General features: G+C 44.2%; 1 protein-coding gene across 2 annotated transcripts in view; it reads left to right on the top strand.

Moving 5' to 3' along the window:
• Positions 1-12,793, top strand: part of Ankfy1 (ankyrin repeat and FYVE domain containing 1) — a 71,569-nt gene that overhangs the window by 52,296 nt on the left and 6,480 nt on the right. Inside the window, exons 14-22 of one of the 2 annotated variants that reach the window (XM_023723233.1) lie at positions 2,638-2,806; positions 3,583-3,701; positions 4,647-4,803; positions 5,487-5,687; positions 7,255-7,431; positions 8,130-8,277; positions 8,925-9,015; positions 9,609-9,733; positions 11,447-11,593. In XM_023723233.1, the coding sequence (XP_023579001.1) occupies positions 2,638-2,806; positions 3,583-3,701; positions 4,647-4,803; positions 5,487-5,687; positions 7,255-7,431; positions 8,130-8,277; positions 8,925-9,015; positions 9,609-9,733; positions 11,447-11,593 (1,334 nt within the window). Of the gene's footprint in view, positions 1-2,634; positions 2,807-3,582; positions 3,702-4,646; positions 4,804-5,486; positions 5,688-7,254; positions 7,432-8,129; positions 8,278-8,924; positions 9,016-9,608; positions 9,734-11,446; positions 11,594-12,793 lie in introns of both variants that reach the window. The other variant, XM_023723234.1, reaches the window with a different exon arrangement.

The raw sequence follows: 12,793 nt of genomic DNA, 5'->3' as shown, positions 1-12,793 counted from the left end.
ACACACACACACACACACAGAATTGAGAAAAAGGCCTCCCCCCCAATTCAAGGACCCAATCCAAAAACAGGCATCTGAGGTAAATAAATACATCTCAGATGAAGAAATATAAACAAACGGCAAGTAAATATATGAAAAAATGTTCAATATCACTGATCATTTGTGAGATGCAAATTAAAACAACACTGAGCTTCCATCTCACCCCCAAAGCAAGGCTGTCATCTAGAAATCAATAACAAATGCTGGAGGGGTTGTGGGGAAAAACAACTCTTTTCCACTGTTGGTGGGAGTGTAGACTGGTGCAACTATTATGAGAATCAGTGTGGAGATTCCTCAGAAATTAAGATTGACAGCCACATTTGACCCAGCTTTCCTCTTCTGGCTATCTTCCTTAGAATAATTAAGAATATCAGGGCCAAGGAGATAGCTCAATGGAATAAGCACTTGCCTGGCAAGCTCAAGGACCTGAGTTCAATCCCCGGTTCCGCCAAAGAAAAAGAATATCATGCTACATTGGTACATGTGCAACCATGTTTATAGGAGCACAATTTATAATAGCTAGATCTTAGAAACAACCCAAATACCGATCCACTAAGGAATGGATGAAAGAGATGTGACTTTTACACACAGAGTACTGTATATGGCAGAGTACTACTCAGGCATAAAGAAGGAAAACTGGAGACTTTTATAGGTAAATGGATGCAAGTTAAAACTATACGCATAAGTGAAATTAACCAGAGGCACACTTGTAAATACCGTATTGTCTCCGCTAAAAGAGTAAATAAGATCCAAAATGTATTACACGTACTGTAAAATGGGAAAAAGTTAGGGTAAGAGGTCTCATTTGACCTAGCTATTCCCCTTCTGTGCATCTTCCTAGAAGAATTAAAAACATCATGCCTCAGGGATATATGTATACTTATGTTTGTAGTAGCACCATTTTTAATAGCTAAAGCTTGGAAGTGATCCAAAAGCCCATAAACAGAATTTTTTTTTTTTTTTTTTTTTGGTGGAACTGGGGATTGAACTGAGGCCTTTGTGCTTGCCAGGGAAGCACTTATTCCACTGAGCCATCTCCCCGGCCCCTACAGAAAATATTTTTATTCATTCTTAAGGAATAAAAGCCATAGCTCTAAAAAGTACAATGCAGTGGGGTTTTGTTTTGGTTTTGTTGGTATTTGGTTTTGTTGTTTTGGGTTGTTTTGTTCTTTTTGAGGCAGGGGTCTCAGTGTGCAGTTCAGGCTAGCTTTGAACTCACTGAACCATTCCTGCCTTAGCCTCACAAGTGTGTGTGCCACAACGCAGGGTTGTAAGCTGAATATAATCAGACTTGTGGGATGGAGAGGGGAGCTGAATTTTCTCTTGGTGGAATTTTTCAGGCTGAGTGCATACTATTCCATAAATCTCATTATAAAAGACAATGCAAGATTAGTTCTTTAATAAGAATGTCAGTTATGAAGAACATCCTAAGGGCAGGCCGGATAGTTTAGTGGACTAAAGCACCTGCTTAGGCAGATGCAGGGACCAGGGTTCCCAGTTTGCTGTGCCTGCCCCGCCCCTGGGGCTTGCTGAAACAGCAGTTGAGCCTGGGCGTGGTAGCACGTGCCTGTAATCCCAGCGCTTGGGAGGCTGAAATCAGAATTACTAGGAGTTTGATCTACATAGTGAGATCCAGTAGACCCTGTACTAAATACATTTAAAAATATATATATACAATTCATGAAGAACATCCTAGCAGATAAACTTCAGATAGCCTTAAGAGAAAAAGATAACAGTTAAAAGTTTTGCTGTGGTTGGCTTGTCAAAGGAATTTGTCTTCATGTTCAATGTCAGTTTGATCCTACATGATTGGATAGGGCAAAAAACTCTTGTCAGAGGGTAGCTGGAGTGGTATTTTTATGGGTGGTGTTTTATTAAGATGCTGTTAAAGGGCTGGGGAGATGGCTTAGTGTAGACTAATCGCTTCATTGACAAGTGCAAGGGTGTGAGTTCAATCCCCGGTTCCACAAGAAACCAAAAAAGATGCTATTAAAGACAGCTGTATTCCTATAAGATTTCATTAGGTTGGAATGCTTGCAAGTTATCTGGCTGCAGTAGGGTAGCTGTGTTCTTTTCTCCCCCCAAGATTAATTTATTTGTTGTATAATATAAAACAGAAAGGAAAATCTAATTCTAGCTGTCAGCTAACTTCAGAAATTCGTAAGGAAGTTAAAGTAAACGTACCTTTAAAAAGTAACAAAACTCCAGATAGAAATTAGGCAGTATGGGCCAGAGAGATAGCTCAGCAGCATCAGCACCTGCCTGGCAAGCACAAGGTCCTGAGTTCAGGCACTAGTACCAAAAAAAGAAGAACTTGGGTGGTAGATCAGGCCAGGCTTCTGCTCCAAGAGCAGCAGAGGCTGTGCAGTCCTGCCAGTGCCCCATGTGTGTCCCAGAGCTGCCCAGTAGCTGTATTTTGTAAAAAGGATGAAGGAACAAAGACTGTTGACAGGTTTCATTTCCCTGAGAAAATCCTAAGGCTTATGAGTGAAGTATATTTAGGGGTACAATGGAATCTGGGTTTCAGAATGCACAGGAGGGCTGCTTTCTCCTTTGGCTCCAGCTATACTCTCTGCTTTGATATGCATGTCCTAGCAGGACTCAGGATGGCGAGACAGCCCTTCAGCTGGCCATCAGAAATCAACTTCCGCTTGTGGTTGATGCCATCTGCACCCGAGGAGCCGACATGTCTGTTTCAGATGAGAAGGGGAACCCCCCGCTGTGGCTTGCATTGGCAAATAATCTGGAAGACATCGCATCTACTCTGGTGAGACAGACAGCAAACATAACGTTAGCTTCTGTTTATAGATGGGAATGTTTGTATCAGTGAATTTGATGCCCACGTAGCAATCACAGAAGCAAGAGATCTGCCAAATAGCAAACTGAGTCAGGAACAAAAATCATGTTTAAAAAAATCTGAGTTCAGCATGGATTTGGCTAATACTTTTGTTTTGAGACTGTCTGTCTTTATCGAGAAGATCACTAAGAAGCAGAAAACGGGAGGGGTTTCCTCAGCAATTGGCTTCTGGGGTTGTTGATTTGATGTGTGTGGACTGTTCTCTCAATCACTGTAGCAGTAAATCCCCAGATTGCAGCTTTGTCTACCTTGTTTGCAAGATAGGCCCTGCAGTAGCGGTAAACCTTGGAATTTCCCTTTTAGTTCTCTGAAATCAAGGCATTTTATACCTGGGCGATTGCCTGTTGTTGTAAGATTTCCTGTTAATTACAGTGAAGTGTTGCTGGGGGGCCTGTGAGTTCATGTGTAAACAGGCACCTGTGTTTGCTGTCCCTTTTACAGCATGGCTCTAGAGGCACTAATTACACGTTCCCAGAGCCATCCCACAGGACCTGGTGCAAGAACTTGCACAGAGCATATTTGGGTCACTATAAAACTAATGAATGGTACAGATTAATCATCAGTTAAATATCAAACATATCTTACCTGAAAAATGGACTTAGTGGTGTGCATAAAGCTAAGACTTGGTAATGGAAGTTTTCACTTTCGGTTGAAAGAGTTTGTGAGAAACTTTTGTTTTTCTGCAGGTCAGACATGGCTGTGATGCCACATGCTGGGGTCCAGGACCTAGCGGGTGCCTTCAAACACTCTTGCATAGAGCCATTGATGAAAACAACGAGTCCACTGCCTGCTTTCTTATTCGCAGGTCCGTGAAGCACATGTGTCTCTTGAAATTGCATTCAACTTACTGCACACAGGCTCTTTTCTTATTTTGGCCCCCTCCAATCTAGACATGCTTAGAGCCACCTGGACCACATAATTAAGACTATCAGAGTGGGCTGGGGAGATAGGAAAGTGGTCTAACCACTTGCCTGGCGAGTGCAAGGACCCAGGTTTGATCCCTGGTACTGCATGCTTTGCTGACCCTGGAATCCCAGTTATGCTGAACCAGCCACCAAAACCGGGTATGGTGGTGTACACCTATAATTCCAGTGCTAGGGAGGCTGAGACAGGAGGATCACTGTGAGTCTGAGTCATATAGTAAGATTCTGTACCAAACAAACAAATAGAAAAGAGAGAGAGAGAGAGATCTTAGTTTTTTTATTTTTTTAAAAAAAAATCAGAGTCACTGTTCTGACATGTCAGCTCAGCCACTGGCCAGGCTCAGTTGTGAGAAGAGGGGCCTGAATCAAGGACTCTAAAAGTTGAGCCACCATCCTGTTTAGGAAGCTGCATGGCTCCTGCAGTCATGCCAGACCAGTTCCCATTGCAAAGCCAAGAGGCCGGTGCAGAGGACATCAGATGGTATCCATTTGCTGCCACCTAGACACATATGCCATAACAAGTCCTGTGGTCCTCAGTGGGATATGTGGGAGGCAAAGTGATCTGGGAAATTTTATAGAGTGCTGCTCCTCAAACTTAAATATTTACATATTTCCAAAGGAGCTTGTAACTGTTCTGATCCCAGGTTGGCCGAGAAGACCAATTAGAAAAGAAAGATTCTGTGGCAATGGGACTTCCATTCCTGTATTTAAGATCAAGGACCAGTGACAGCAGATTCTGGCCCCAGCAGCTCTTTTGTTGGGGTGCCTCAGGCCACTTTCCTGTAGGCCACATGGTACAAAGCCTTCCTTCTATTGCTTCCTTTCAGTGGCTGTGATGTGAATAGTCCCCGACAACCGGGTGCTGATGGAGAGGGAGAGGAAGAGGCCAGGGATGGGCAGACCCCTCTGCATTTGGCAGCCTCCTGGGGGCTGGAAGAAACAGTGCAGTGTCTTCTGGAATTTGGTGCCAATGTAAACGCACAGGTATATAATTTCTGGTTTCCATTGAGTTTGATGCTCACACACAGGGAATCTCTCGTGGAAAGGGACTTTGTGGAATCACCAGTGGTAGGCCTCTGGTTTACATGAGCAAGGCTTTGGTGGAACAGATGAAGTGACTCTTTCTGAGTTATACAGCCTATCTAACAGTTGAGATAACTTCAGGTTAAGGTTTTTCCTCTCTCTGCCTTTGTCCCTATACACTATGAGGAAAGTTTATCTGTTGACCTTTGTCTCCCATTCCTCTATTAAGAGATTTTCTCTGAAACTTGGGTTAGTCCCAGATGCAATGAGGCATTCAGCACAATGTCCATTAACTCAGTTGAACACCCCAAGTTCTGTTCCTTGGTGCCTTACAACCTTCTGGCCTGGGAAGATGCATAGCTAACACTCCACGTCAGACAAAGAATGATGTTACTTGGAGCAGAGAATGCTTGCAGGTCTTCTCAAGTAGACATGTTTGTGTTGGGCCCACTGTTGCCCCTGAAACACTGGAACAGTGTTATAGAAAGTAGCTTGCATTTATTTCTATTTTGCCTTCTACAAGCTTATTTCAAGCACAGGATGGAAATATTTATTCTTATAATGAAAACTTGATCCAGAAGTTACATACCTGTGTATTTTTTCTGAGTTGGATCTCAATTTGAATCAGAATGTTGTTTCCTTAGGATGCAGAGGGAAGGACACCTATCCATGTGGCCATCAGCAACCAGCACTGTGTCATCATTCAGTTGTTGATTTCTCACCCTAATATCCACTTGAATGTACGAGACAGACAAGGACTGACCCCATTTGCTTGTGCCATGACTTACAAGAACAACAAGGCGGCAGAGGCCATTCTGAAACGCGAGTCTGGGGCTGCAGAGCAGGTGAGTGGCCCACACTTGCCATTCTCCAGAGCAGAACTCTCTCGTGGAGACTACACAGGTCTCATCTGTACTAAGAACCGTTTGTTTTTAGATATGCTTGCCTCTTGTAGGATTCGGTCACTCAGATGTTCCATCAGTGCTAGCTAAGAAGTGACTGCCATGTGTGTCAGCCGTCTAATGGTGCCAACTTAGGTGGGAGTGAGGGCTTAGTGGACCTCGCGAGAGGAATTCTGTGGCACACACAGCTGACCACAGACTTTGCTTCTCTGTAAACTCTGCTGGCTGGCTGATACACTGATGTCTTTAAAAGACAAATGAAGCTTAAAGAGTTTGTGTTGTATTGGGAAACATTCTAAATGTTTTAGGAGAGTTGTTACTCAGCTTAGCATGCTTAGTTGCTTTTCTTTGCTGGTCTTTACCAGCTGTTAAGTCTAATTGCTATTTGTTGTTCCACAACAGAGTGGGTGGAAAGTGACATAATGACTGATGTGAGGTAGGAGCTGGGGTGGGCTAGTCAGGTCCAATGCATACACTCTTGTGACTCTCCAGCCAGGGAGTAGCTTACTGCCTGCCATGACCCGTAACAAGCCATTTGCAAAGGTAGCATGGACCCATGGGACTTGCATGAAGTACAGTCTTAGCTCGGTGAAGATTTTGTCTGGTACTGCAGGCGTCTGTGCCTCATCTTTCTTTGTTTTGTTTTTATTTTGTTTTTCCTAGTCTTCTTTTCTTCAGTATTTTCATGTGACTAGATTGCTAGGTGTTAACCTCACCCTTGCTCAGATAGTGTAAAGCCCTCATGAATGGAGATATTCATCTCACATCTTACTCTCTGTCTAGCCTGAAACTGGCACTGTTGATCCAGGTCCTCGCAGATACAGTTTTCCACTAGCAGATCCTCTCTGTGGGGGAGGTGTCTCGCACGTGTTGACATATGATGTCTCCCTCACATCCATAACAGCAGTACTCAGGGTGGTTTGATCTGTGTGAGTTCTGTCTTCAAACATTGCATTAGTGGACCAAAGTCTATAGCATGCTGCTGACTGCCTCCCCATTTGTGGGCTGTCTTCTAGGAAACTTCCCCAAGCTTTCTGAAGCCTCTGTTCCATGGGTCCAGGGAACTTTCTCTCTCTAGGCACCCCCGTATCTTGACTTGCTTTCCCTGATCTTTAGGGTGTTGACTTTCTTCGCTTGCCTTGTCCAGTTTCTGCTGCAGGACATGACAGGGTAGCTTGGATCAGTGCAGGGGCCTCTGCCCCTGACCATGTGGACGTGACCATGCACACTGTGTGCAGAGATGATAGAGTGGGTCTGTGGTAGGGACATGGAGGAGGCGGTGGCCTTTAATGTTGGTTCTTGGGAGAAAACTTCTGGAACAAAGGAAGGGATTACACGGTGACCTCGTCCATGATTCATGTTTTTGTGTGTGTGCGTACTGGGAATCTAACTCAGGACTTTGCACTATATCCCTGGCCCTATTTTCCATGATTCTTGCAACTGGAAGATGCCCAAGAGTCATTCTTTAGGAGGAACCTGCTAATATTTTGGCTCTCATTTATTGCCTTAGGTGGATAACAAGGGCCGGAATTTTCTTCATGTGGCAGTTCAGAACTCTGATATTGAAAGTGTCCTGTTCCTAATCAGTGTCCAGGCTAATGTGAATTCCAGAGTCCAGGATGCTTCCAAGTTGACCCCTTTGCACCTTGCTGTCCAGGCAGGCTCAGAGATTATCGTCCGCAATTTGGTAAGTGATGCAGAAACTCTAAATACACTCTAGGGTGTGCGCAGACTTTCTGATTGCAGGTGTTTACCCAGTTCTAGGAAAGGCCTATGTCGGTACACTCAGGAAACATGATTTTTTGGCAGAGGGGCTGGAAAGTGATGGAGTACATGGATCTGATGGCACCGGGCAGTGGCTACATGTGAGGTAGCAGCCCAGAGATGGGCTCGTCCTACAAGGAGTCGGCAGACAACCTTGTGTTCTTCTGTCAGTTGGCCACCTCAGGCCTTGAGCTCACTTTGTAGCTTTGCCTGGCTGATCTCAAACTTGCAAATGATCCTTCTGCCTCAGCCTCCCAAGAGCTGGGCTTACAGGCCTCCGCCACCACACCTAGCCTCTGGGCTTTATTATTAAAAGCAGTATACAGTTTTATAATAGCATAGTGAATGTCATCTCCAGCCTGTGTAGTATTTATATACCAGTATCCTAAAAATAGAATTTCTACATCCTGAGTAGTAGCCTTTGAACATTTTGGTAGATAAGTGCTGTTTTGCCCTTGGCATGGATTTTGTTGGTTTTGCCTCATGAATAGTATGTGTGAGGTCCTCAGCAACCAGCCTTGCGAGCAGGGCAAGGAGAAATCAGAATACAGGGGCAGGGGTGTCGCACAAGTGGGACCCTGATTGTGTTAGAAAGACTGCTCAAGCAATCAACTTCAACAGCTTCTTGCAGGAGCCAAGGTGAATGAACTAACCAAGCACCGCCAGACTGCCCTCCATCTCGCTGCCCAGCAGGACCTGCCGACCATCTGCTCAGTCCTCCTAGAGAATGCAGTGGACTTTGCTGCCGTGGATGAGAATGGAAATAATGGTAATTTCGCTCAGCACTGTGTGCACTGCTGCTTGCATGAGCAGTCTCTCCTTTCTAAGAATTGGAGGTGCACCGTTGCATCTGCTCCTCCTCAGGAGGTTGGGTTGTATAGGAAAAGAACTATGACAGGAAATACTCTGGACAAGGCTGACCAGGTCTTGGGTAGCCTCCCAGTCTAAGTGGTAACTCTGGATGCCTCAAGGGGCTTCTTGTAGCTGGGGCTTCTTGGAAGGCAGAGGCAGGAGAATTACCACAAGTTAAGGTCAGCCCGGCTACATAGTGAGTTCAAGGCCAGCCTGAACTACATGGTGAGACTCTGTCTCAAAAAAAAAAGAAAGAAAGAAAGAAAGAAAGAAAGAAAGAAAGAAAGAAAGAAAGAAAGAAAGAAAGAAAGTAAGTAAGTAAGTAGGTGGGGCAGCTTCTTGTGAAACTAGTAAATCTCATCTTAGGAACTTTTGAAGCAAGAAGCAAATGTTTGTGAGACTTTATGACTCATTCTTGACGGGCAGTAAAGACAGGAAAGGATAGCTTTGTGCATGGCAGTTACTGGTTTGACTGAACCCTATTTAGAGGGTGTCAGTGAGGGTGGGGAGATTTTTTTCTGCATGTGCTTCTAAGCTTGTACCGTAAGAGTATTTATTCCCCAGCTCTTCATCTCGCTGTCATGCATGGTCGGCTCAACAACATCCGGGTTCTCCTGACAGAGTGCACAGTGGATGCAGAAGCCTTTAATCTGAGGTAAGTTGTCTTGTCCAGAGCAGAGACCAAAACTTTGAGTCACCTGGCTGCTCTTTAGAGCTAATAATAGAGGGCCAGGGAGATGGCTCAGTGGAATAAGCGCTTCCCTGGCAAGCGCAAGGGCCTGAGTTCAATCCCCGGTATTGCAAAAAAAATAAAATAAGGGCTGGAGAGATGGCTCAGTGGTCTAAAGCACCTACTTGAAACAAGCTTGGCAAAGCACAGGGACCGCGGTTCGATCCCCCAGCACCACATGCCAGCCAGCCCTGCCCCCTGGTGGGCTGAGCTGGCCACACACACACAATAAATAAATGTAATAAATAAAAAAAAAAATAATAAAAAAATAAATAAATAAAATAAAATAAAATAATAGAACTGATAATAACTAGTATACCTCTCAGCATTCTGCAAAACTTGATCAGCTTTTGGTTCCCTAGTATTTTGGGCTTTGCAACAAATACTTTTTAGAAAAGGTTTCATGACTGCTAATTGTCTTTCTAGATTTACCCTGCATCACAGAATTCACAAAATTCCTTCTCTTTAGTGATGGCCATGGCAGGTGTACAGACCTTTTTTCCAACTTGTTTTATCAGAGGCCAGTCACCACTGCACATTTTGGGACAGTATGGCAAAGAGAATGCGGCGGCCATCTTTGATCTCTTCTTAGAGTGCATGCCTGAGTATCCTCTAGATAAGCCAGACATGGAAGGAAACACAGGTATGTACTAAGGTATTTGTGTGTCCTGTCTCATGTGCATGTGTTGCTTCCTGGACAAACAAGGTCATTATCTGAGGGCACTCAGCCCTGTGCATTTTGGAGAAATTCAGCATCTGTGACATAAAGTTCTTGTGACATTTGGAGAGTCTGACCGCTGAAGTGCATCTAGCGCTCTAGCCATACCCATGTCCAGACAGGCCTGCCTGCTTTTATTGCCTTTGTCTGCCTTTTATTTAGTTGACTAGGTTCCTTCCCAAATTCCTGAATTATGACAGAAAATATAAACACCTCCCAGGGGCTTCAGGAGGAGAAAATACCATAGAGTGTGTTGACATGCCCTGATGTCATCCCAGCACTCAGGAAGCTAAAGCATAAGGATCACAAGTTCAAGGCCAACCTAGATTATATGCTGAAACCCTGTCTCAATGAAACAAAATGTGGTCTCTTTCTCGTATATATTATTCTTTTCTTTCACGTTAGAGAGAAATTTTTAAAGTTTTTATTTATTGATACAGGGTCTTGCTACGCAGGTCAGATTTGTAGTGATCCTCCTGTCTCATCCTCCCCATCTCTGGGATTAGAGGCACGTGCCAACATGCTAGGTTTTGGGGCCAGCATGGTGCACCCAGAGTTCCAAGGTCATTGGGCTTGCCAGGCAGGCGCTTATGCCGCCAAGCTATCTCCCCAGTCCTTGTATACCATTTCTTGTTGAATATATACATCATCCCATGAGGTAAACAGTGCATACAGTTTTAGCTAAGAAAACTAAAGACCAAAAAAGGATGAAAATTGGATCTCTTTTATCCTATCTGGGAGTTCTCTGAGACTTTTTTGGCTGCGGATTCCTGTTCTTGTACCTACCCTCATGCCAGAAAGAGCCTCCAGGCCTTTGACAGAAATTCAGTCACCACAGGATACTCTGAACTTTAGAAAAGCACCAGATATTTTGTTTGCAGTTCTTAAATTTGGAAAACGTTATTGGCCCTGAGCTGCTGGTCATTGGGTCAGAGCTTCACAGCAGTCAGCCCCCAGGAGTGAGCTGCCAGAGTCATAGGATGTTTATCTAGGCGCCCAATTTCCAGAGGCCTGGTTTAAATGTCTTATTGTATCATATTTTAGCAGGGTAGCCTAGTAAATTTCTTAACCTCTCTGTTCCTATTTCATTGTTTAATGGTGAATCATTTTGCAGCGCTTACTTACTGCATCATTTTGGAAAGTGTATAATCAAAGGAAGCTGTAGTTGGTTATAATTGTTTAGAAAGAAGGTCAGCAGGACAGCCAGGCCAGAGGCTCCCTTGGGCAGAAGGACTTCCTGAAACATATTCCCAGTGTTCCTAGGACTGATGGGACTTTTTTCCTCCATGTGTGTACCAATGACAGGTCTTTAGATTTAGTTACATTATGAAAAAAAGAGCATTTTTTTCTTTGTGGTAAAAACAGTATTTCATGGCAGAGTAAGGCAGCTGTGATGACTGTAATTTTTCTTCAGTTCATCCTTACCTCAATTCTCTTGTAGCCAAAGCTTTCCATAGGACAGTGTCTCTGGAATCAGAGCTGCTTAAGAATCCCTTGGCTCATTTCTGGGTGCCCAAGGAGGTCTTACTGGGGCCTTGGGACTTCCCTAACAAATATCTGGCCCTCCCCTGACCTCCACCCACCCTTCAGCAGTACCAGGCAGTGGGAAGTAGTCTTACGTGTGGTATTCTTTTCCAGTGTTGCTCTTAGCATACATGAAAGGGAATGCCAACTTGTGCCGTGCCATCGTCCGATCTGGGGCTCGCCTGGGAGTGAATAATAACCAAGGAGTCAACATTTTCAATTACCAGGTTGCCACCAAGCAGCTTCTGTTTAGACTACTAGGTGAGTGGCGTATGATTTGCTCTTCAGTACAGTGTTGATTAGCTAGATGTATTGGCGATCTTCAAGCGCTCAACCAGCAGTTTCCAGGAACTATATCAGATTGTTTCTGTGTATGGGATAAAGGACCTTTGCATAATGCTGAGAGAGAGTCACTGTTAACATTCTTTTTTCAGAGTGCTTTGCTTTGGGGCCCCTGTTACCCACTCTACCTGGACCTTCCAGAAATCCCTAAGCTTTAGGCAGGCCACCCTGACCTGCTGATCTGCTTACCTGTCCTCCTCTCTGTAGCCTTCAAAATGGCCCAAAGCTTCAGCCTTCACAACTCTTCCTCTTCACATTCATCATAGGGATTTTTTTGTTTTTTAATGTATTTAGTACAGGATCTCACTACACAGATTGGACTCGTGATCCTCCTGTTTTCAGCCTCCCAAGCGCTGGAATTACAGGTGTGCACTACCATGCCCAGTCTCAGTGCACACTGCGGGCGGGGCCGGCATGGCACACCAGGGATCGAACCTGGGTCTCTGTGCCTAAGCAGGTGCTTTAGTCCACTGAGCTATCTGGCCAGCCATCTTAGGGATTTGTTCCTGTACATGTCTTAATTCTCCTTTTTTCCCATTTCCCTCCCCTACCATCAACCCTTCTTCCCTACCCAATCTACAAAGATTTTTCTTTTTTTTTTTCGTTCCATTCTCTTCCCCTTTTCATTCTTTTTTAAAATCCCCTTTTCCCTTTCTTTCCTCCTTCTGCTCCTTCTCCCTTGTTCCCCTTTTCATTTGAACAATGTCTGTTTTGTTCCTTGTTTGCTCTTTGGGTTTCTCACACAGGAAAAACAATGTGATGCTTAAATTTGCTTGTCTGATTTAATTCACTTTATGGTCTCACGGTTTATCCATTTATCTAAAAATGACTGAAGTTTATCCTCCACTGTGTATACATACCACATTTTACTTATCCATTCATTAGTTGATGGCCATATGTTCTGTTTCCAAGATTTAGCTATTATAAATTGTGCTGCTGTTAACATGGGTATGCATATATCAGTGTGGCATGATGCTTTTAATTCTTTGGGGAACTCTTGATTTCCTATTTGCCTCTTTTTACTTCTTCCTGTTGAATCAGTGGCAAGAATCAAAATGCCTTGAGTGGGGCCTTGAGTGGGGCTGGTGAGATGGCTCAGTGGTCTAAAGCACCTACTCA

Source organism: Octodon degus, unplaced genomic scaffold (genome assembly GCF_000260255.1).
Source record: "Octodon degus isolate 3935 unplaced genomic scaffold, OctDeg1.0 scaffold00098, whole genome shotgun sequence".
Taxonomy (NCBI): domain Eukaryota; kingdom Metazoa; phylum Chordata; class Mammalia; order Rodentia; family Octodontidae; genus Octodon; species Octodon degus.
Note: the sequence above shows the minus strand (reverse complement) of the source record. Positions and strands in the feature narration are given on the sequence as shown.